We start from the raw sequence: 23,850 nt of genomic DNA, 5'->3' as shown, positions 1-23,850 counted from the left end.
AACTAAAGGAAGAAAACAAATTCTTTTTGCCTAGAATTAAACTGATGGGCCACTAAGAGACACTAGAGCCATTTCCAAAGCAGACACGTCTCATTGGCAGCTGCTGTCCAGTTTCAGCTTTCTCCTTCATCCGCGACTGGCATTTTATATTTCCCTCCACCTTTTTCCCTTTCTCCAGCCATCTCAGGAGCTCCCCGTCATCTCCGGGCCCTTCAGCTTTTCCAGAAGAAGGAGAGGAAGCCGGTGCCACTGGGAATGCTGGTGCCACGCCGAAAGAAAGGAGGGTTTTTGCCTTGGTTTGGGCTCTTAGGCGATGGAGATATGGTATAAGTCTGTTCCTGCTGCTTCTGGAGCAGTTGCTGATGGATGATGTATTGAATATCATCCTGGGTACCAGAAAGAAAGGGAAACATGAACACGGACAGGAAGTGGGGGAAAGGAATTCAGGGAAACTCCCCCCGCTTTTCCTCTCTTGTATTCTTCCTTTTCACGGTTAAGAAGAAGAAGAAGAGTTGGTTTTTGTATGCCGACTTCCTCTACCACTTAAGGGAGACTCAAACCAGCTTACGGTCACCTTCCCTTCCCTACAACAGACACCCTGTGAGGTAGGTGGGGCTGAGACAATGTGACTCGCCCAAGGTCACCCAGCTGGCTTCATGCACAGGAGTGGGGAAACAAATCCAGTTCACCAGATTAGCCTCTGCTGCTCTTGTGGAGGGGTGGGGAATCAAACCCACCTCTCCAAACCACCGCTCTTAACCACTACACCGCACTGGCTCTCACTGGTTAAATGCTTTATCTTTTCCTCCTGCCCCCCTGAACCATTTCTTCCCTTATTTTCTTTTGCCACATTCAATCCTAGAATCCTCTCTCTCTAGCAATTTACCCTACAGCTCTGTTGTTCTCAACCATTCTTTTGGGAACATGCAGAGACGCCTTCTAGCCTCCACTTTTGTAAACTTTTTTTTTTTTCAATTTTGCCAACCTGCCTCTCCTTCTCCTCTTCTCCCTCCATCGCTTTCTTTCCCCCTTTAGGCTTTCCTTCAGAACTGGAAGGAATCCACAAAGCGAACTTGGAACAAATTGTGAATGCAGGGAAAGAACCAAAAATTCTCATGCTCATTTCAGTCGTGTTGCTGTGTAAATCTGGAATGTATTAAAACCTCTCACTGGCGCCAAAACTGTTTTAGTGGTAATTTGGGATTCTGACATTTGGCGTTGGTTACCATTAAAGGTTTCCTGGGGCATCCTGTTCCCAGCATACAAGCTGAAAGATGTGTTTCAAGGTATTTGGCTAAACCTCAGGAAATCCTGCCTGTTCCTCACCTGCCAAGCTTCTAGTTCCTGGGAAAGAGCCATCTTCTGCCTTATGACACGCAATAGTTGCTGGCTCAGGGAATCCCGTTCCAGCGAGACTTTTGCCAGCTCCAATTCCATCTCACCTTTCCTGATGCGGCAGAAGAGAAAGAGAGAAAGGTGAGAAAATAATAAATATTACAAGCAGGGTGGGTAGGTGTGATTTTGCATGGAATTCCTATGATGTCCTGAAGGTGTCACCCTGCTATGGCATAAAACAGTGGATTTCCTTGGGGATGTCTCAGAAGTTTCTTACTTAATGGCTGCTGCCAGGCAGGCTTGAAATAAATGCTTTTAGTCTTTAAGGTGCTGCTGGACTGTTGTTTTATGTTGCTACAGCCGACTAACATGGCTACCTCTCTGCAATTTTCCTGAATCCTTCCCTGTCTTGGGGAGGGGCCATGGCTCAGTGGTAGATAGGGTTGCCAGGTCCCTCTTCACCACCAGCGGGGCGTTTTGGGGGCGGAGCCTGAGGAGGGCGGGGTTTGGGGAGGGGAGGGACTTCAATGCCATAGAGTCCCATTGCCAAAGCGTCCATTTTCTCCAGGTAAACTGATCTCCGTCGGTTGGAGATCAGTTGTAATAGCGGGAGATCTCCAGCTAGTACCTGGAGGTTGGTAACCCTAGTGGTAGAGCATCTGCTTGGCACGCAGAAGGTCCCAGGTTCAATCCCCGGCATCTCCAGTTAAAGGGACTAGGCAAGTAGGTGATGTGAAAGACCCCTGCCTGAGACCCTGGAGAGCCGCTGCCGGTCTGAGTAGTTGATACTGACTTTGATGGACTGAGGGTCTGGTTCAGTATAAGGCAACTTCATGTGTTCCATGTGTTTGACTACTCCCAAAATCATGCAGCTGCAGAGGTGTCCTCTAGGAAAGGCATACTCTCTGCTCATCTGGAGCCTTGGCCGGTACTCAACAGGAAATTAGTTTGTGTCCCAGAATGCTTCCCAAATTCTCTGCACCGCACATACAGCAGTTCCTAGGCAGGTGACTCCCTCTAAAAGCCATGGTTTAAAGTAACATGGAAAAGAAACGCCTACAAGCTTGCAACTGATTAAGATCATTTTAGCTAATTCCCTTCCCTTTGAGTTACTCATTAACACGTGGAAGTAAACAGGGCTTAAAGTCCTTTTCTTTGACTGAATGATGCTGATGAGATTGCCAACCTCCAGGTACTAGCTGGAGATCTCCTGCTATTACAACTGATCTCCAGTCGATAGAGATCAGTTCACCTGGAGAAAATGGCCGCTTGGGCAATTGGACTCTATGGCATTGAAGCCCCTCCCCTCCCCAAACCACGCCCTCCTCAAGTTCCGCCCCAAAAGCCTCCCACCGGTTGCAAAGAGGGACCTAGCAACCCTATGACGAGAGGATGGGAAAAGCCACCATGGAGAAGGAAAAATACCATAAGGAAACATGGCAGCTGAGATCAGCTCCAGCGGCCCCTTGATGCAGCAGAGGAGGTGAAGGGGAGAAGCAGAGGCTTAGGTCCCTTGGCTGAAGGTGACCTACACAGCCACCCATGGAGGAGAGGTTCTAGGGCAGAGGTGGGCAAATTTTTCAACCAGGGAGCCACACCTGAGTCTCTGCTCACTTTTCGGGTTTCCAAGTTTGATAGCTTGGAAACAAGAAGGATCAGCTTCCAACATGGAGTCTTCAAAAGTGAGCACCGATGCTCTGTGGAAAGGACTCCCTGACAAGGTGAGAGGGACCCCTTCCTCAGAGATCTCTGGGAGGTGATGCAAGTCCTACCTATTTGCCAGGGTTTTTGAGGAGGATTGAAGAAGAAGATGAAGAGTTGGTTTTTATATGCCGACTTTCTCTACCACTTAAGGGAGACTCAAACCGGCTTGCAATCAACCTTCCCTTCCCCTCCCCACAACAGACACCCTGTGAGGCAGGTGAGGCTGAGAGAGCTCTAAAAGAGTTGTGACTAGCCCAAGGTCACCCAGCTGGCTTCATGTGGAGGAGTGGGGAAACCAGCCTGGTTACCAGATTAGAGACTGCTGCTCATGTGTAGGAGTGGGGAAACCAACCCGGTTCACCAGATTAGCCTCCACTGCTCATGTGGAGGAGCAGGAGAATCAAACCCGGTTCTCCAGATTAAAGTCCACCGCTCCAAACCATCGCTGTTAACCACTATACCACGCTGGCAGGGATCTTTTAAGGGGGGGAAAGGGATCTGGGGCTCGCTATTTTACCTTTGGTTTTATCTGGGGATGTTTTAACTATTATTGCAAGCCGCCTTCAATCAAGAGGAAAGGCATGAAATAAATGTTTAAATACATAAACAAGTTAATAATAAATAAAAGATTTTCAAGAGTAGAAACTGCATATGGTGGTCCGGATGGCTTACATATTGTTTGCCTTAGCTGTTATTTGAAACGGGGGAGGGGCTTACAAATAAATAAGCAGAGCCTATGGAGATCGCTTACTTTATTATCGCCTCATCCCGATCCAGTATGGCTAATTTCAAGGCCTCATCCCGCTTGCTCTCTTGATACAGGCGCCTCTGGTTCTTTATCTCCTCCCTTAAACTGCAAAGTTCCACATATTGCAGAGTGACCTGAAAATAAAAACGTAGGACACTAAGCAACAAACAAACACAAAACCCTGCAAACAGTCCCTCAGCATAGCACCCTACAATGGGGAGGCACGGCGTCCCAATACCTGATCCTGGAGTTTCATGATCTCCATTTCCTTCTGCCTCAGTAGATCTTGTTCCTGATGACTCAGAGCTAATACTCTTTTGGCGTATTCAGCCTCCTCCTCCTCTGACCTCTGTGAAGGACTCCTTGGAGGCGCCGCAACTGGTCTGACTTGGCCCGTGCCGTTGACCATCAGCTAAGGAAGAGAAAACACACACAAGCTGGTGAGGAGAAGGAGGAGGAGGAAGAGGAAAAGAAGAGTTGGTTTTTATATGCTGACTTTCTCTACCTTTAAGGAGTCTCAAACCGGCTTACAGTAGCTTTCCCTTCCTCTCCCCACAACAGACACCCTGTGAGGTAGGTGAGGCTGAGAGAGTTCGGAGAGAACTGTGACTAGCCCAAGGTCACCCAGCTGGCTTCATGGGTAGGAGTGGGGAAACCCAACCCAGTTCTCCAGATTAGAGTCCACCGCTCAACCACTACACCATGCTGACTCTCCAGAGATTTGGGACACTAAGAGGCATCTGACTCTGGGGTGGAACCTCCTCTGGGTGCCAAATCTACAACTACAAATTAATATTTTGCGCATGCTTAGGGACACCCCTAAGTCTTCAGGTATCTGATGAAGGGAGCTTCAACTCTCCAAAGCTTATATCCTGGACATCTTGTTGGTTTTAAAGTCCTGCTGGACTCTAATCGTGCTCTTCTACAGCAGGCCAACGCGGCTACCCACCTGAAACTATCCCCAAGTGTTCAGAAACCCTAGCCTTGCTCACAGGTGGCCCCATTCCAGTGCCTTCCTGTTAGACACTGGGCTGTGAATTTCAGTATTACCAGAACAAGTCGGAGACGTGCAAATAATCAGGGTCAGGGAAGAGATTATTGATTGAGAAACTTCCCCCCTGTCCAAAATCTCCCTCTCATAGGGAACTGTACATTCTTAGATGTTAACCAAGTCAGTTTCCCCATCCCCTTTTCCTTTCCTCTTCTTTTAAATAGTTATCAACTATCCTTTGTATTCTTTAGGCTCTTATAGCATGCTGTTCACAGGCTCTTCTCCTTTTCTCAGTTTTTCCTGGGGAGGCATGCGTAAAGCATATTTGCATTTCTCAGCTGACTTTGGTCTGGTTTCTCCAGTGGAAAAGGAAATATGAGCTTTGAAGGGGGGGTTTCCAAATCATTTATTCCTCCCTTCCCCACATTTCCCTAAGTAGGATTGCCAGGTCCCTCTTTGCAACCGGCAGGTGGTTTTTGGGGTGGAGCCTGAGGAGGGCGGGGTTTGGGGAGGGGAGGGACTTCAATGCCATAGAGTCCAGTTGCCAAAGCGGCCATTTTCTCCAGGTGAACGGATCTCTATCAGCTGGAGATCAGCTGTAATAGCAGGAGATCTCCAGCTATTACCTGGAGGTTGAAGAAAATGGTAGCACGAGGGCTCAAGAGTATAACACCACACTGGGTAAAAAATACAAAATAATTATGCAATCAATGAGCATACAACTGTGCAAAAATCATATAAGCACTTCTGAATGTGCAGACAATATTTATAGGCATAAAGTCAACAAACACAATGATAAATAAAATGAAATGAAAAGCATTACATCATGCAGTGGAGCAAGCAAATATGTAGCACAAATTAGTGCTCTAAACTAAATACAATCCACAACGGGTACAGGGATATCCAGTCCAAAACATAAAGTCAAACATCAATAGTCCAAAAGTATAAGGTAAGAAAGTCCAAGAAGTGCAGCCAAGGAAAAGAACCAACATAAAAGGAGAACGTGTGGCTAGTCGTAAATCACGTTTCAAAGGCTTTCTTCAGCTCCAAGAAAGCCTTTGAAACGTGATTTACGACTAGCCACACGTTCTCCTTTTATGTTGGTTCTTTTCCTTGGCTGCACTTCTTGGACTTTCTTACCTTATACTTTTGGACTATTGATGTTTGACTTTATGTTTTGGACTGGATATCCCTGTACCCGTTGTGGATTGTATTTAGTTTAGAGCACTAATTTGTGCTACATATTTGCTTGCTCCACTGCATGATGTAATGCTTTTCATTTCATTTTATTTATCATTGTGTTTGTTGACTTTATGCCTATAAATATTGTCTGCACATTCAGAAGTGCTTATATGATTTTTGCACAGTTGTATGCTCATTGATTGCATAATTATTTTGTATTTTTTACCCAGTGTGGTGTTATACTCTTGAGCCCTCGTGCTACCATTTTCTTCAACTACGTTAACTTTGGCACAGGTGTTTCTCATCATTGTAATTACCTGGAGGTTGGCAACCCTATCCCTAGGGGCCCCCAAGGTGGACTTCATATTCTACATTTCCCATATTGACAGGTAGATTCCAATTCTTTTTAATGATGAAAGTTTAACACATGGCATAAACAGGTAGGTCCCCCGTTCTCCTCCTGTACCTTTGGGGTCTGCCCGGGGGCTCCTGGAGCATCCTCCAAGCTGCTTTCAATTTCTGACTGGATGGAAGAGACTGAGGTATCTGCGTCATGCAGCCGGATCTCTTCCTTCATCTCCTTGACCTGATGGTGAAGACGGCGGTTGGAGGCCCGCAGCTCCTCTGCTTCTGCTGCGAGCGGATGCATCTGGTGATGAGGAACAGAAAGGAGGGGTAGGAAGTGAAAATTAGCTGTGGGGGGGGGTTCTTCCATGAGGCAAAATAACGTTATGGAATCCATCTTCTTCCCCATTCTTGGCAACTGAGACTCTGAAGAAGCCCACACATAGCCATCTTTCCCATTGTCATTATAACTGTTTTCCTCCCTTTCCCACCTCAGCTCCTGAGACCCTCAGGATTCGCTCTCTAACCTGGGTTAGAGACCAAAAAGGGCAAGAGTCCAGTAGCACCTTAAAGACTAACAAAAATATTTTCTGGTAGGGTATGAGCTTTCGTGAGCCACAGCTCACTTCTTCAGATACAGATACTGAAGAAGTGAACTGTGGCTCACGAAAGCTCAAACCCTACCAGAAAATATTTTTGTTAGTCTTTAAGGTGCTACTGGACTCTTGACCTTTTTGACTACTGCAAACAGACTAACACGGCTACCCACTCTGGGTTAGAGAGGAGAAGAAGAGGAAGAAGAAGAAGAGGAAGAAGAAGAAGAGGAGGAGGAGGAGGAGGAGGTTTTTATATGCCGACTTTCTTGACCACTTAAGGAACCATCAAATTGGCTTGCAATCACCTTCCCTTCCCCTCCCCACAACAGACACCCTATGAGGTAGGTGGGGCTGAGAGAGCTGTGACTAGCCCAAGGTCACCCAGCTGGCTTCATGTGTAGGAGTGGGGAAACAAATCCAGTTCACCAGAGTAGCCTCCGCTGCTCATGTGGAAGAACGGGGAATCAAACCCGGTTCTCCAGATCAGAGTCCACCGCTCCAAACCACCGCTCTTAACCACTACACCACGCTGGATCTTAGAGGATGGTTGCCAAACTCCAGGTGGGGCCTGGAGATCTCCCGCTATTACAACTGCTCTCCAGATAATAGAGATCAGTTCCCCCAGAGAAAAGGGCTGCTTTGGAGGGTGGACTCTGTGGCATTGTACCTTGCCGAGGACCCTCTCCAAACGTTGCCCTCTCCAGGCTCCACCCCCAAAATCTCCAGGTATTTCCCAGCCCGGAGCTGGCAACCCTATTAGAGAGTTTAGAGGCTCTCTAACTCGGTGTGGTGCCACGCTTAGGGTTTGTCGTTGGAGAAATTTACCCGCAGCTCCCTTTCGTGATTCTCTCTGCGTAACAGAAGGAGGTTGTCGTGTAAGGTGTCCACCAGGGCCTGGATGGATTCGTTCTCCTCCCGAAGCTGACGGGTCTGCTTCTCCAAATCTTGCTTCCACTCCTGTAACATAAGATTCTGGGGAAGGGGCGAGGAGTGGGGATGAAACAGAAGTGGTCACCGCCCCCTTCAAACCACAGTTAGATCCCATCTCCCCATTCGGAAAAGGTAGCCCCCCGGGTCATTCATGACCCATGGGGTGACGTCACATCCCGAAGTTTACTAGGCAGACTATGTTTACCGGGTGGTTTGCCATTGCCTTCCCCGGTCGTCTACACTTTACCCCCAGCAAGCTGAGTACTTCTGTTGCCCCAGAAGGTCGAACCAGAACCAACGGGTTAAAATTAAATCAAAAGAGTTTCTGTCTAAACATTAGGAAGAATTTTCCAACAGTTAGAGCAGTTCTTCAGGGGAACAGGCTTCCTCGGGAGGTGGTAAGCTCTCCTTCCCTGGAGGTTTTTAAGGTTAGATGGCCATCTGTCAGCAATGCTGATTCTATGACCTTAGGCAGATCATGAGAAGGAGGGCAACTTGGCCATCTTCTGGGCATCGAGTAGGGGTCACTGAGGGTGTGTGTGTGGGGGAGGTAGTTGTGAATTTCCCACATTGTCCAGGGGGTTGGACTAGATGACCCTGATGGTACCTTCCAACTCTATGATTCTGATTCTACTCTACTGACCTCGGAAGGATGGAAGGCTGAGTCAACCTTGAGCCGACTACCTGAAACCGACATCTGTCGGGATCGAACTCAGGTTGTGAGCAGAGCTTGGACTGCAGTACTGTAGCTTACCACTCTGCGCCATGGGGCTCCTAATCTGCTCATTACCTAGTGGTAATTAAGAGTGAATGCCTCTTAGAGGGTCTGTATCTTGATGCTGGGGGGGGGGGGAACAGGTCATATTGCTGTCCAAGGAGGAAACTCCTTCCCCATCCCCAGTAAAAAATGTAACAACAAATTAAATAGCTGTCTGCTTTGCACCTTGTAGTAGAAAAGGGCAAGAGTCCAGTAGCACCTTAAAGACTAACAAAAATATTTTCTGGCAGGGTATGAGCTTTCGTGAGCCACAGCTCACTTCTTCAGATACAGCTAGAATGTGAATCCATCTGTCTTTAAGTAGAGGAGAGTGAATTCAGACAAGCATTAGTATATAAATGTTAACAGTATGTAAATGTGAATAGCAGGCGTGATGGGATTAGGTGTGGTATGCTTTGCACCTTGAACAGCCTAATAGCTGGTTGGCCTGGAGGGAATTATGGATGCAGGATACGACTCTGGAGCCGTTCAGAAAAGATTCAGGAACTGACAAGCGGGTTATGGGCTATGACCTTCTTTCCCTGTCAAATCCATAAACTGGGTTTGAACACACAATAGGTGTAACAACAGGATGCCATTAAAAAGGGGCCTTCCTGTGGTAACTCTCTCACGCACACACACATACAAACACACGTCCTCTGAAATGTCTGGAATCCGAGCCATCCACTTCGCAAGTCTCAGCCGGCGCAGATAAGAGATTGCCACACCGACAGCACTAATCTGTTTGTGAGCTTAAGTAGCTGGCGGGGAATGTGAGGCCAGGTGAGATTTTTGGTGTAGGCTTCTTAGGGTTGGGAACATTAAGCAAGGAAGTGGGAAGGATCGATGAGGAAGAGTACCTCTGGGCATGAGAAGAATGTCCTTCCCACCCCTGGGAGTAACCGCTACTAGGCCCTACATAACCAGGAGAAGGTAGGTGAGAGGACAGGAGGCAGAGGGTTGCCAGGTACCCCCTGGCCACCGGAAGGGGATAGGGGGTAGGGTTGGCAGATCCAGGTTGGGAAACTCCTGGAGATTTGGGGATGGAGCCTAGGAAGGACAGGGACCCCAGCGGGGTACAATGCCATAGAGTTAGGGTTGCCAACCTCCAGGTATTAGCTGGAGATCTGCTGCTATTATAACCAGGGTTGCCAACCTCCAGGTACTAGCTGGAGATCTCCTGCTATTACAACTAGGGTTGCCAACCCCCAGGTACTAGCTGGAGATCTCCCGCTGTTACAACAGATCTCCAGCCGACAGAGATCAGTTCACCTGGAGAAAATGGCTGCTTTGGCAATTGGACTCCATGGCATTGAAGTCCCTCCCCAAACCCTGCCCTCCTCAGGCCCCACCCCCAAAATCTCCAGGTATTTCCCAACCCGGAGCTGGCAACCCTACACAGAGTCCACCCTCCAAAACATCTATTTTCTCCAGAGTAACTGATCTCTGTAGTCTGCTGTAATTCAAGAGGATCCCCAGGTCCCACCTGGAGGCTTGCATCCCTAATGGAGGCATGTTATAGAGTGAGCTCCGGTACCTCTTTCTCCAAACATTAAGTGCTGGAGTTTAGAGCAAAGTTTCTTAAACTGTGGGTTGCGAGCCCATATGGGGTCGCGTAACTGAATGAGGGGGTTGCGAAATTTAAAATATATTTCTTTATGATTTATTATCAGTAAATGTTTGATTTGTATACCTATTGTATATATACCTATATACCCAGGGACACAAAAAAATCTCAGGCGAAAAGGGCTTGCGAGTGAAATTTTTTTAAGAAGCCCTGGTTTAGAGCAGGGCTTCTTAAACTTTTCCCACTCACGACCCCTTTTCGCCCGAGAAAATTTTATGCAACCTCGGTTGTATAGGTATATAAAATAGGTATTCAAATCAAACATTTACTGATAACAAATCATAAAGAAATTTATACTCTTGCCAAATTTTTCGCGACCCACACATTTGGGGTTGCGATCCACAGTTTAAGAAGCTTCGGTTTAGACCAGGGGTGTGGAACGTCAGGCCCGGGGGCCGTTTAAGGCCCCCAAAATAATTTGGTCTGGCCCTTCGTGGGTCCTGGCAGATCTCCAGCTCAGAAGGATCTAAGACTGGTGATCCGCCCCCTCCCGTGGACAGGAATAGCCTCTATGCAAGGCAAATGTGAGTTTGTTTTGCGGAGAAAAGGAACCTTTTTTCCCCCTTGCAGAAGAGTTGTTAGCTATGGAGCTGCTAGGACTGCCTAAGAAAATGTGCTAACCCTTTCCCACCTGGGCCATGGAGAAATGTATTCCCTCTGTACTACAAGAGGGCTGGGGGTGGAAGTGGCGACAATGGAGAGGTTAAAGGGGGCAGGGCCAGAATGCACAGGGGGGGGAGTTAGCCAGTGTGTCCTCATTTCATCCCTGCAGGCGGAGGTAGCAGGAGCCGGCTGTAGACTCCGGCCCCGACCATGCGGAGCAGGAGCAACTCCGGCGTGCGGCTGGACGGCTACGCCCGGCTGGTGCAACAGACCATCCTGTGCCACCAGGTGGCCAAGTGAGCCATTGGTTGGATGCCTGCCTGCTTGCCCGCGCGTGGTGGTGGGGGGTCATCTGGGGCAGCTGCCTGCTTGGGGCTTGGTCGGCTAATTTTTAAGTTGATCGTTTTGTATGGCCCACGAATGATGTTATCAATATCCAAGTAGCCCTTGGTGGAAAAAAGGTTCCCCACCCCTGGTTTAGAGCACTAGTGACTTACCGCATGACAAGCTGGAGAGACAATGGCATCTAGGGGCAGAAAAGGAAAGTGCCACTGCCTAGTGCTTAGGCCTTTCTCAGCATCTCTTGCAATCTCGTTTCTTACCTCGGCTTGCAGGCTTTGCGTCTGGGCGGCATGTTCAGCATTGCTGAGGGCCAAGGTGCGGTTCTCCCCTCGCAGCAGGCTCAGTTCTTCCCGCAGCTGTTGCTCCAGTTGGGAGACCTTGGGGGCAGCGAAGAGACGTTAGATTTCGACGTTAGCCTAACCCCTAAATTTCTTCTGAATTACCGAATGCCAGCCCTGGGATCTGTGACAAGGAGAGTGCCTCTGAGCATGCACAGAGTGTTTTGGCTTTACCACGGAGACAGAAAAAAACAGCAGCGAGTTGGGGGGAGGGGCAACGAAGTGACAATAAAGAAGAGAAGAGCATGTGCAGAGTCCCTTTCTTTTAGGGTTGCCAGGTCTCTCTTCGCCACAGGCGGGAGTTTTTTTTGGGCAGAGCCTGAGGAAGGAGAGGTTTGGGGAGGGGAGGTACTTCAATGCCATAGAGTCCAATTGCCAAAGTGGCCATTTTCCCCAGGTGAACTGATCTCTATGGGTATACATCCTAGGGTTGCCAGGTCCCTCTTCTCGACCGGTGGGAGATTTTGGGGGCAGAGCCTGAAGAGGGTGGGGTTTGGGGAGGGGAGGGACTTCAATGCCATAGAGTTCAATTGCCAAAGCGGCCATTTATCTCCAGGTGATCTGATCTCTATCGGCTGGAGATCAGTTGAATTAGCAGATCTCCTGCTACTACCTGGCAGTTGGCAACCCTAATCATGACTAGTATTCATGTTGACTAGTAGCCAGGAATAGCCCTCTCCTCCATGAACATGTCCACTCCCCTCTTAAAGCTTTCCAAGTTGGAAGCCATCACCACATCCTGGGGCAGGGAGTTCCACACTTATGTGTTGTGTGAAGAAATACTTCCTTTTATCAGTTCTGAATCTCTCACACTCCAGCTTCAGCAGATGACCCCGCGTTCTAGTACTATAAGAAAGGGAGAAAAGCTTCTCCCTGTTCATTCTTATTATTACAAATAGCTTGTACATCATTGTTCAGTATGCCACATTCTGACTCCATCCCCCACCCCGAGAACCAGGAACTTGAGCTTTAAAAGTAAAGAAATGCTCAAGGTTTTACAAGAACTACCAGATCAGTGGCACAACGCTGGCTCCGTGCCATTCCAGTTCCTAGAACGACCTAATAAGTTGCTTCATGTGCAGAGGGAAATCTTTCACATCCTATTAAAATGGGTTCCAGGAAGCAAAGGCACTAATGCAGATTATCCAGGGTCAGAAGAGACCTCTCCAAGGCATCGCCACGGTGAACGGAAGAATTATTATTTATTGCTTTTCGACAAGCAAGACAGCCTTGGAAGGCTTGTCTCATTTGTTTGACCTTGTTATCAGTTCCTCCTTGCTGCTCATTTCCCACATTCTTGGAAACCAGCCAGACTGGTGTTGTAACAACAAAACCTTATGACCTCAGCAGGAGTCTCATTTGCCTCCAATGGCTCCCTTGTTCTGCACAGAAACCTTTCACGGGGCACGCCTCGGCTCCTCCTGCTTTTGCGGTTCAATAGACTCTAAAGGAGAACCATGAACAGCGGGCTGTGCATACAAACCATGTTGCAGAAACACAGGAGGGGTAGGGTTGCCAATCTCCAGGTACTGTGGAAATTCCTATGTAGGAAAATTAATTATCAATGCTCAGCCACCAATAAGACTATTATACTGGACTTGCTATTTCCAAATTATGTATTCATAAGTTCTTGTAGGTTATCCGGGCTGTGTAACCGTGGTCTTGGAATTTTCTTTCCTGACGTTTCGCCAGCAACTGTGGCAGGCATCTTCAGAGTAGTAACACTGAAGGACAGTGTCTCTCAGTGTCAAGGGTGTAGAAAGAGTAATATATAGTCAGAAAGGGGTTGGGTTTGAGCTGAGTATTGTCCTGCAAAAGTATTGTCCTGTAAGTATCAAGATAATGTGCTAATGAGGATATGGTATGTTAATATGGAACCATTGTATCCTGAAGTGATCTGTTAATGTGTGTAATCCAAAACTAATCTGTATGGCTATTGTTGAATGTTGTCTTTGTCTGGAGGTTTTTCAGGGCAGGAAGCCAAGCCTTATTCATTCTTAAACTCTCCTCTTTTCTGTTAAAGTTGTGCTGATGTTTGTGAATTTCAATGGCTTCTCTGTGCAATCTGACAAAATAGTTGGTAGAATTGTCCAGTCTTTCGGTGTCTTGGAATAAGACCCTGTGTCCTGTTTGTGTCAGTCCATGTTCAGCCACTGCTGATTTCTCAGGTTGGCCAAGTCTGCAGTATCTTTCATGTTCTTTTATCCTTGTTTGTATGCTGCGTTTTGTGGTCCCGATGTAAACTTCTCCACAGCTGCAAGGTATACGATATACTCCTGCAGAGGTGAGGGGGTCTCTTTTGTCTTTTGCTGATCGTAGCATTTGTTGTATTTTCTTGGTGGGTTTAAACACTGTTTGTAGGTTATGTTTTTTCAAAAGTTTCTCCATCCTATCAGTGACTCCTTTAATAAATGGCAAGAATACCTTTCCTATGGGAGACTGTTTTTCTTGAGTTTTCTGATTTTTGTTTGGTTCAATGGCCCTTCTGATTTCATTCTTGGAGTAGCCGTTTGCTAGCAGTGCGTGATTTAGATGGTTAGTTTCTTCCTTGAGAAACTGTGGTTCACAGATCCGTCTTGCACGGTCCATTAATGTTTTGATTATTCCTCTTTTCTGTCGGGGGTGGTGGTTGGAGTTTTTGTGTAAGTAGCGATCTGTGTGAGTTGGTTTCCGGTAGACCTTGTGACCTAACTGAAGGTTTGATTTACGGATGACAAGGGTATCAAGAAATGGGAGTTTACCCTCAATTTCCTTTTCCATGGTAAACTGAATGTTTGGATGGATATTATTAAGATGATAATATGATAAGATGATATTATTAAGATCTTAATAATATCCATCCAAACATTCAGTTTACCATGGAAAAGGAAATTGAGGGTAAACTCCCATTTCTTGATACCCTTGTCATCCGTAAATCAAACCTTCAGTTAGGTCACAAGGTCTACCGGAAACCAACTCACACAGATCGCTACTTACACAAAAACTCCAACCACCACCCCCGACAGAAAAGAGGAATAATCAAAACATTAATGGACCGTGCAAGACGGATCTGTGAACCACAGTTTCTCAAGGAAGAAACTAACCATCTAAATCACGCACTGCTAGCAAACGGCTACTCCAAGAATGAAATCAGAAGGGCCATTGAACCAAACAAAAATCAGAAAACTCAAGAAAAACAGTCTCCCATAGGAAAGGTATTCTTGCCATTTATTAAAGGAGTCACTGATAGGATGGAGAAACTTTTGAAAAAACATAACCTACAAACAGTGTTTAAACCCACCAAGAAAATACAACAAATGCTACGATCAGCAAAAGACAAAAGAGACCCCCTCACCTCTGCAGGAGTATATCGTATACCTTGCAGCTGTGGAGAAGTTTACATCGGGACCACAAAACGCAGCATACAAACAAGGATAAAAGAACATGAAAGATACTGCAGACTTGGCCAACCTGAGAAATCAGCAGTGGCTGAACATGGACTGACACAAACAGGACACAGGGTCTTATTCCAAGACACTGAAAGACTGGACAGTTCTACCAACTATTTTGTCAGATTGCACAGAGAAGCCATTGAAATTCACAAACATCAGCACAACTTTAACAGAAAAGAGGAGAGTTTAAGAATGAATAAGGCTTGGCTTCCTGCCCTGAAAAACCTCCAGACAAAGACAACATTCAACAATAGCCATACAGATTAGTTTTGGATTACACACATTAACAGATCACTTCAGGATACAATGGTTCCATATTAACATACCATATCCTCATTAGCACATTATCTTGATACTTACAGGACAATACTTTTGCAGGACAATACTCAGCTCAAACCCAACCCCTTTCTGACTATATATTACTCTTTCTACACCCTTGACACTGAGAGACACTGTCCTTCAGTGTTACTACTCTGAAGATGCCTGCCACAGTTGCTGGCGAAACGTCAGGAAAGAAAATTCCAAGACCACGGTTACACAGCCCGGATAACCTACAAGAACCAATGAACTCTGACCGTGAAAGCCTTCGACAATATTATGTATTCATAACTTCAACATAGTTCAAGCAGTTACAATAATACATGCGGCATAACAGATTTAAACATACAAATTGCCATATTTTATGTAACTGCTTGAACTATGTTGAAGTTATGAATACATAATTTGGAAATAGCAAGTCCAGTATAATAGTCTATTGGTGGCTGAGCATTGATAATTAATTTTCCTACATAGGAATTTCCATCTAGCTTATAACCTCCAGGTACTAACTGGAGATCTCCTGCTATTACAACTGATCTCCAGAGTTGGTTTTTATATGCCGACTTTCTCCACCACTTAAGGAAGAATCAAACCGCTTTACAATCACCTTCCCTTCCCCTGCCCACAATAGACACCCTGTGAGGCAGGTGGGGCTGAGAGAGCTGTGACTAGCCCAAGGTGACCCAGCTAGCTTCATGTGGAGGAGTGGGGAATCAAACTCAGTTCTCCAGATTAGAGTCCACTGAGGGACCCGGCAACCCTAAAGAGGGGTATAAAGCACATTTGCACTTCTCACCTTACTTGGTCTGGTTTATTCTGCATGCAAATGCCAAGTTCTAAGCAGAGTGACACCCTTCTAAGACCACTAGGGTTGCCAGGTCCCTCTTCACCACTGGCAAGAGGTTTTTGAGGCAGAGCCTGAGGAGGGCGGGATTTGAGGAGGGGAAGGACTTCAATGCCATAGGGTCCAATTGCCAAACCAGCCATTTTCTCCAGAGGAACTGATCTCTGTCAGCTGGAGATCAGTTGTAATAGCAGGAGATCTCCAGCCACCACCTGGAGGTTAGCAACCCTAAAGACTGGTGACGTCAATGGGTTTAGAAGGGTGTCGCTCTAAAAGGATTTTGGATGTTTTTGTTTTGTTTTGTTTTGCCAAGGAGGAAGAAGGAAACAGAATAAACAGACAGACCTAAATCTCTGGTGGGAAGTACCGTCAAGTCACAGCCAATTTTTGGAGACCCCACTCATAGGGTTTTCAAGGAAAGAGAAGAACAGAGGTGGTTTGCTGTTGCTTCCAAGATCTGATGAGATCGGGCTAGCCTGGGCCATCCAGCTCAGGGCAAACCCATAGCACCCTCCCTCAATAACATCCCCATCTCTGGCATAGATCTTTCACAGGACCAAATTAAAGAAGAGTTGGTTTTTATATGCCGACTTTCTCTGCCACTTAAGGGAGAATCAAACCGGCTTACAATCACCTTCCCTCCCCCTCCCCAAAACAGACACCCTGTGAGGTAGGTGAGGCTGAGAGAGTTGTGACTAGCCCAAGGTCACCCAGCTGGCTTCATGTGTAGGAGTGGGGAAACAAATCCAGTTCACCAGATTAGCCTCTGCCACTCATGTGGAGGAGCGGGGAATCAAACCCGGTTCTCCAGATCAAACTCCACCGCTCCAAACCACTGCTCTTAACCGCTACACCATGCTGGCTCTCACAGGTACCTTGTGCTAAAATATATTCTGGGTCCTCGTATCCCTTGGTGTATTTGCACATAGAACCAAGCTCTCTCCGACTGCAGCCATAAGGTTGGTCTCCCACACTGTTATCCAGGCAGGGTCCTTAACCCTTTATCAGTGGTGTGACAGGCAGGAAGTCAGCAGGTGCTGCATTTCCCAGCATGGAGATGGTTGGGGTCAAGAAAGCTTCTCCTGTTGAATTTCTGCTCGCTGTGTATCTATTAAAAGGCAGTATTACCCTTCCCGGGCAACCTCCTGGCCCTCCCACCGACTGACCAGATCTCACCTGGCTGAGCTGCTCCACCAGGCGCTGGTTCTGTTCGGACATGTCCAGGACGGCCTGTGAGCTCTCGCGGCTGGTGTCCCGATGCTCCACACGCTGCTGTCCCAGCTGGGCCCGGGCGGCAGCCAAGTCAGTCTCCAGCTCTGTCACACGAGTCTCGAACTCGGCCTGGCCTGATTCAAGACGCCGGCGGAGTTCGTGTTTCTCTTGCTCGAGACGCTGGGAGGGCCGAAGAGAGAAAATGGGGAGGGCAAGATAAGGAGAAGCTGGAGACATGTCATTGTTAAAAGAATAGGCTGTGAGTTAGGAGGTCTCTGGTTCGAATCCTGCCTAGTCTTGTTCAGTGACCTTAGAGGATGCTGCTGCCTCTGGGCCTTCAGCCCTCCCTCATGTCTATTTTACTAGCAGTGGTGAAACATCTCATGTATGCCATCCTGACATTTCCGTTGTCTGATGCTAAACTTCAAGATTTGTGCTTTGCTTAGGCTCAGATGCGATAGATAGATAGATAGATAGATAGATAGATAGATAGATAGATAGATAGATAGATAGATAGATAGATAGGACAGACGGACAGACAGACAGACACCCCTCCCCTTTGCACTGGCGAAGGAAACAGGCAATGGAGGGGGGTGATGAAACTCAATGACTTTCTTACTTTTGTGGATTGGACGGCCCAAGGATTCTGAAATTTGGTGGGCCTATTATAAGGAACTCAATCAAAGATAAAGAACTAAGAAAGGATGCATTTATTCCTATTTTGCTTAGATGCTGTTCATGAGATGCAACCACTTCTTTCAGGATTTCTGTTTAAAGACAAACTTGTGTGTATTTTTTTGCTTTCTCTTCTGTGCCCATGCTTAAACATGCTACCTAACCACTAGGGTTGCCAGGCCCCTCTTCACCACCCGTGTAAGGTTTTTGGGCGGAGCCTGAGGAGGGCGGGGTTTGGGGAGGGGAGGGACTTCAATGCCATAGAGTCCAATTGCCAAAGTGGCCATTTTCTCCAGGTGAAGTGACCTCTATCGGCTGGAGATCAGTTGTAATAGCAGGAGATCTCCAGCTAGTACCTGGAGGTTGGCAACCCTACTAACCACAGAGGAGGGGGTTAGAGACCTTGAAAGGACAAGGGTGAAACAGGTGCTCCTTAGTTGAAAGAGTGAGAATCTAAGGGGGTTTATTCTTGTTGGTGGCAGTTTTTCCTCCTTGAGGTCTGGTAACTTGGGAGGCCTCAGCCTGTATGGACTTTTCTAGCACACAGTACTGACAGCGTGGATCTCTGTGAAATCTGGTGATATTGGTGGCGGGATAGAAATAATTACGCACCTAAACAAACTGGAAATGGGGAGGGGGTTCTCTCATGCCATAAAGCTTTAAACACTGAAGGTTTGCTTCAAATGTTATTTTCAGGTCAACTGAAGCAAAGCTAAAGCACAGCGGTGCGGTGCGGTTGTTCAATAAGACCAAACCAACGGAGTGCTGTCGACAGAAGGAGCTCAGGGGTGAGAATTTAAGTGTGGAGGAACTGAAAAAATTATCCTTTTCTACCCCACCAGCAGCCAGCCAGAATGGGAGAATGCTAAGGCCGAGGAGATTCAGCTCAGGTGTTCGGAAACCCTGAAGAGGCAAGGATAACCAAGGGGAAGGAGGCGGCAAGGGAGAGATCTGAGTCACAGCAAAGCAAAGGATGCCTGCAGAACAGCTCACGTCCCAATCTGCGCTGCAGAGACTCAAGCAAAAATCACCCCTAAGGACGTTGCTACTTTTCCCCCAGAGGAAAACCCTGCAGTCTTTCTTTCTGTCTTCTAGAAAGCAGCAAAGAAGGAGGAATTGCCAGGGGATTTGAAATACTTGCCTGGTTTAATAGTTAAGGAGACATCAGGTATGTGTGTGGGGTTGTGTGACTTATCTGCATTTTAAGGAAGCTGAATACAAAGGGATTCAGTCTTGCAGGCCCAGGGTGGAAAGTCCCTTGATTGCTGTTTAGATTCAACCCAAATTCAATGTTAACTAAGTGCGGAAGCAGGTATCAGGAAAAGAGGGTCAAATGAGCAGGGGGTTGGACTAGATGGCCTGTATGGCCCCTTCCAACTCTATTCTTCGAAGCCAGTGAAAGATTGCCCCACGCTGCTTCTGTGGTGAAAATGGATCCTGCCAATCCTACAGATTTACTCCAGTCTGCAACTTGGGGAGGGAAGGAGGAACCAAGCCCCACAGAAACTCACACAGCCTTCATGCTAGAGAACCTATTTATTTACTATACTTAACAGTCTGCCTTTGTTGCTGGGACTCGAAGTACATTACAAAATTAGAATAAACAATGGAATAAAGAAAACAGTGGCCTTTTATGCAAGGCTGTTTCCCTCGTGGTCACATGAACACACGAAGCTGCCTTATACTGAATCAGACCCTTGGTCCAGCCAAGTCAGTATTGTCTACTCTGACCGGCAGCGGCTCTCCAGGATCTCAGGCAGAGGTCTTTCACATCACCTACCTGCCCAGTCCCTTTAACTGGAGATGCCGGGGATTGAACCTGGGCCCTTCTGCCAAGCAGATGTTCTACCACTGAGCCACGGCCCCTCCCCAGTGGCTTTCTAGGATCTCAGCCAGATGGGGTCCCTTAACTATTTTAGAGATTGACGAAGCAAGCTCTAGCGGCACAATCAATCCACTAGCCTTTGAGGTGCAGTTTCCCACATTTTATCATTAAGCCATTCCACTTTGCTTTGCTTTGATTATGCATGGTCACTTTGCTTTGATTATGCGTGCCTTTCCCGACCATCAAAGGTTGCCACGCCTCGCGCATTTCCGCGTGTTTGGCCCGCGTTTTCTGGATGCAGCGGGCAAAATGTGCAGGGAGAGCGAGGCGATCTCTGATGGTCAGGAAAGGCGTGCATAATCAAAGCAAAGCCTCGAAGCAGCCAGGGGGGTGACTGCGAGGAAACAGCCGTGCATAACAGGCCAGTGTAAGACATGCCATAAACCATGCAGCAATTGGATAACCAACGTTTAACACTGATACACTACAAACCGGACAGGATAATACGTACAGCAAACAGTGCAATAAAATGCTCTCCTGACTAGTTCCGTTCATTACAACCCTATTTCCCTGAACCTTGAAGAAACCACAGGAAAAGGGTCCGTGCCCAGGTTAGCTCAATTCTTGTCAGCTCTTGGTTGCTAAGCAGGGTTGGCCCTGGTTAGTACTTGGGCTGGAATACCACTAAAGAAGTCCATGGTTGCTACACAGAGGCAGGCAATGGCAAACCACTTCTGTTCGTCTCTTGCCTTAAAAAACGCTAAGGGGTTGCCATAAGCCGGCTGCGACTTGACAGCACTTTCCACCCCCAAAGGGAATGGCAGGCAGCAGTTTTTATAGGCCTTAAACGATGCTTTACAGGAAAGGAAATGACAGAGACCAGCTGCCAGTAATTCAAGCATGAACCATGCACATATTTATGCCAGCCCACTAAAATAACCACACAGGGCGCTTCTGCATATACTTATTGTGAGTCCTCGCATGCGCCACTTCTTAATAAGTGACTCAACAGCCAGTGTTTGGGCTGCGGAAACTTTGTGGATTATTAATTATTGGTAATGTAATGATGTATATTTTCAACTACGCAAGTGGACCTGATACTGGCTCTTTGTTGATCCCCTGCTTTGAATTTTGACGTAGTTTGGCTCTTTTAATCGCAAAAGGTTGCCAACCCCTCCTGGACTAGACAGATATCCAGATCCATCTAGCAGGGCAAGGCAATTTGTACGTTCTCGTATGTTCTCAGACCAGGCTCCGATTAAGCCCTCCACATGCTCCTTGGCTGGTACGAGCCAGTCTTGCTCAAGAGTTCCTGCAGCGAAGGTGCTGTGGAGCTTCCCCAACACTGTGCCCCCAGCTACAGTGAAACCAATACACCCGAGGGGGGGAAGTCTCTGGATTCCATTCTTCTCGGACACACCCTGGATGGGACAGCTGCTCCAAACACAGGGACGAATTAAGAACCACAGAGCAATGGGGCTGGCAACCGTTTTAGCTTCACTTTGTGGAGTGATTCCGTAACTTTCTGATTTCCTCGGTCCATGGCCCGCTCTAATCCGTTCAACCTCCACCCCCCACCCCAGCGGCAGCCCTCTGGCCCCAATCCCAGTATCTGTGAGCAAGATAAATATTTGGGTCTTGGAAGAGAACGGCAGGTGGGTGAGGTTCTCTCAGGGTGACTCAGCCCGGGCGCTTTTCTGTTCCACTTTGTCACTCTCCCTTCTTCCCCGCTCCGTAATTATACCCACTCGGTACCAGTTCCACCACACCTCCGTAGTTGATCTCTATGCCGGACTCGTTCAACCAGTTGCCATAAGTATCATGCCCACAGGTTGTCCTTGCCAGCTGCACTTTTGGGCCAGGGCCTTGGGGGTTATTTGAGAGGGGAGTGGGTTAGAGCAAAGTAAAGGGTGGGGGAAGAAGGTTTCTCATAAGAAGAAGAAGAGTTGGGTTTTATATGCCGACTTTCTCTCCCACTTAAGGAAGAATCAAACCGGCTTACAATCACCTTCCCCTCCCTACAACAGACACCCTGTGAGGTAGGTGGGGCTGAGAGTGTGTGAGTAGCCCAGGATCACCAACCTGTTTTATCTGGCATACTAGCTGCAAATAAAAAAAATATTTATTTATTATTAAGGTCACCCAGGGATGAAAGCCAGAGCTCCTCTGAGCAACACACGAAGCTTTGGCAGGTTAAAGCCCAGGAGATCCGATCCCTTCGCACATTAACGCATTTTCTAACAAGGGAATCAGTTCAGCCTAGGAAATAACATGGGGTCCCAGGATCGTGCGGCGATTTTACAAATGAGGGGCCGTCACCAGGGCCGGATTTAGGTTTGATGAGGCCCTAAGCTATTGAAGGTAATGGGGCCCTTTATATGTCCAGCTGTCCTTTTTCAACAACAAATTGTCAGTGTTTTTTGTGTTGAATATATGCTATATGGTAATTTATGGACCTAATAGGTATCTAAAGCCATTTGCACATAGCAGGCGGGGCCCATTACTTACATCATAGGAGCCTACACAACACAAAACACTGTTGCTGTATGTAGGTTTTATTTTATTTTATTTTTATCTTATATTTTGGAAATGTACATCGTTGTTTTTTTCCTTTAAATTTTTTTGGGGGGCCCAAGAGAGTGGGGCCCTAAGCTACAGCTTGTTTGGCTTATACGTCAATCCGGCACTAGCCGTCACCCATCACCGTCTACACAGGCGATGTGACCGTCCCTCTATGGAAGAACCTTCTCGGTAGGAAATGCATAACGCATGACGCAGTGGAAGATTGGATCTCTTGGGGTCCCGTGGGAGGTTTTGTAGGTTAGAACTGTGGGGACAGGACCGCGTATTGCAGGATTTCTTTTGGAAAGAAGGTGGCCCTCAGCAAGATTACCACCGAAACAGTTTCAACAGGTGCTGCAAGCCAGCTCTCCTTGACCCATTTGTACGCCACCCTCCTTCCGAGAAATCCTGGGCAGCGTCGGCAGAGGTTACCCCATTTCATCATCCTCACAGCCACCCTGCGAGGTAGGCTAAGCTAAGAGAGAGCAAGGGGCTGAATGAGGAGCAAAGCCCAGAGGCCCTCCTTGGCCGACATCCCCCGCACCCCATGCTCCCCGCTACGCCTCTCACCTCCATGGCTTCCGTGTGCTCCTTGGCCAACTCCTCATACCTCCGGCCCAGCTCTTCATTCCGCTCCAGTAGCATCTTTCCCAGCTCAGCTGCCAGCAGGAGATCCTGCTCCTTCCTCTGAAGCAGGACCCTCAAATCCGCATCCTCGGGGTCCACGTCCCCGGCGACCCCATCGCCCACAAAAGACTGTCGGCGTTCACCCCCAAAGGGGTAGAACTCAACCCCCAGAGCAGGTGGGGTCAGAGGGAAAGGGGTCCGGTGGGCTTCCTCCTCAGGGTACATGGAGGAAGCTGTGGTGGTTGCCATGGGATTGCTGGGGGGGGGGCAACTGGAGGGCAGGGAGGCCCCAACTAGTGGGGAGGGGGAGAGGCGTCCAACAGGTTAGACTGGGGATAAGCTAGATTCCACGATTCCCAGCCGGGCAGTGCTTCCTAGAGGGTTAAAGCGTGGGGGGGTGGGGTGGCAAGAGAGCTGGTAACCAGGACGGCTGGGATCTACTTCCTTGTGGGCCAAGATATCTTCTGAAAAGAGAGAGAAAGCCAGCAGTACCATCCAGGTAGGATACAATCTCGACCGTTTGGATCCAGGAAAGACAAGGTTAGGACTCCCGGGTCCTCCGCTTCTTCTTTTTCCAGTTGGGTTTTGCTGTTTATCTCCTAGTTCCTGTCTCTGCCCTCACAGGCTGTGACAGGTGAATTTTGCACTCTCCTGTCTGCTCCTCCCTCGTTCACGCCCTCACCTGTCCTTCCAATTCCCTCCCTCTCTCCGTCCCTCCCTCCCGGGAAATTTCCAGCTTCTCAGTTCTTCCACTCCCCTTTACGCACACAGCAAACTGAATCCTGGCTCCTGCTCTGTACTACTAATAGCAACAGTGTTTAATAGCACACTTTCTCTTTCGCATTCATTTAATCAGCA

The 23,850-nt window shown here is 47.8% G+C and overlaps 1 protein-coding gene across 1 annotated transcript; it reads right to left on the bottom strand.

The window, feature by feature from the left end:
• Positions 1-212: 212 nt before the first annotated feature.
• On the bottom strand, positions 213-23,241 carry BICDL2 (BICD family like cargo adaptor 2). Its single transcript, XM_056862996.1, has 9 exons — positions 22,936-23,241; positions 17,268-17,483; positions 11,421-11,537; positions 7,727-7,873; positions 6,427-6,609; positions 4,026-4,199; positions 3,791-3,921; positions 1,327-1,447; positions 213-386 (listed from the first exon to the last, which is right to left on the bottom strand). Exons 1-9 carry the CDS (start codon positions 23,239-23,241, stop codon positions 213-215), a joined length of 1,569 nt encoding a protein of 522 aa, XP_056718974.1.
• Between the last annotated feature and the right edge of the window lie 609 nt (positions 23,242-23,850).

The sequence above is a fragment of the Euleptes europaea genome, chromosome 18, assembly GCF_029931775.1.
Source record: "Euleptes europaea isolate rEulEur1 chromosome 18, rEulEur1.hap1, whole genome shotgun sequence".
Lineage (NCBI taxonomy): Eukaryota > Metazoa > Chordata > Lepidosauria > Squamata > Sphaerodactylidae > Euleptes > Euleptes europaea.
The sequence above is the reverse complement of the archived record's forward strand: the minus strand, read 5'-3'. Positions and strand labels throughout refer to the sequence as shown.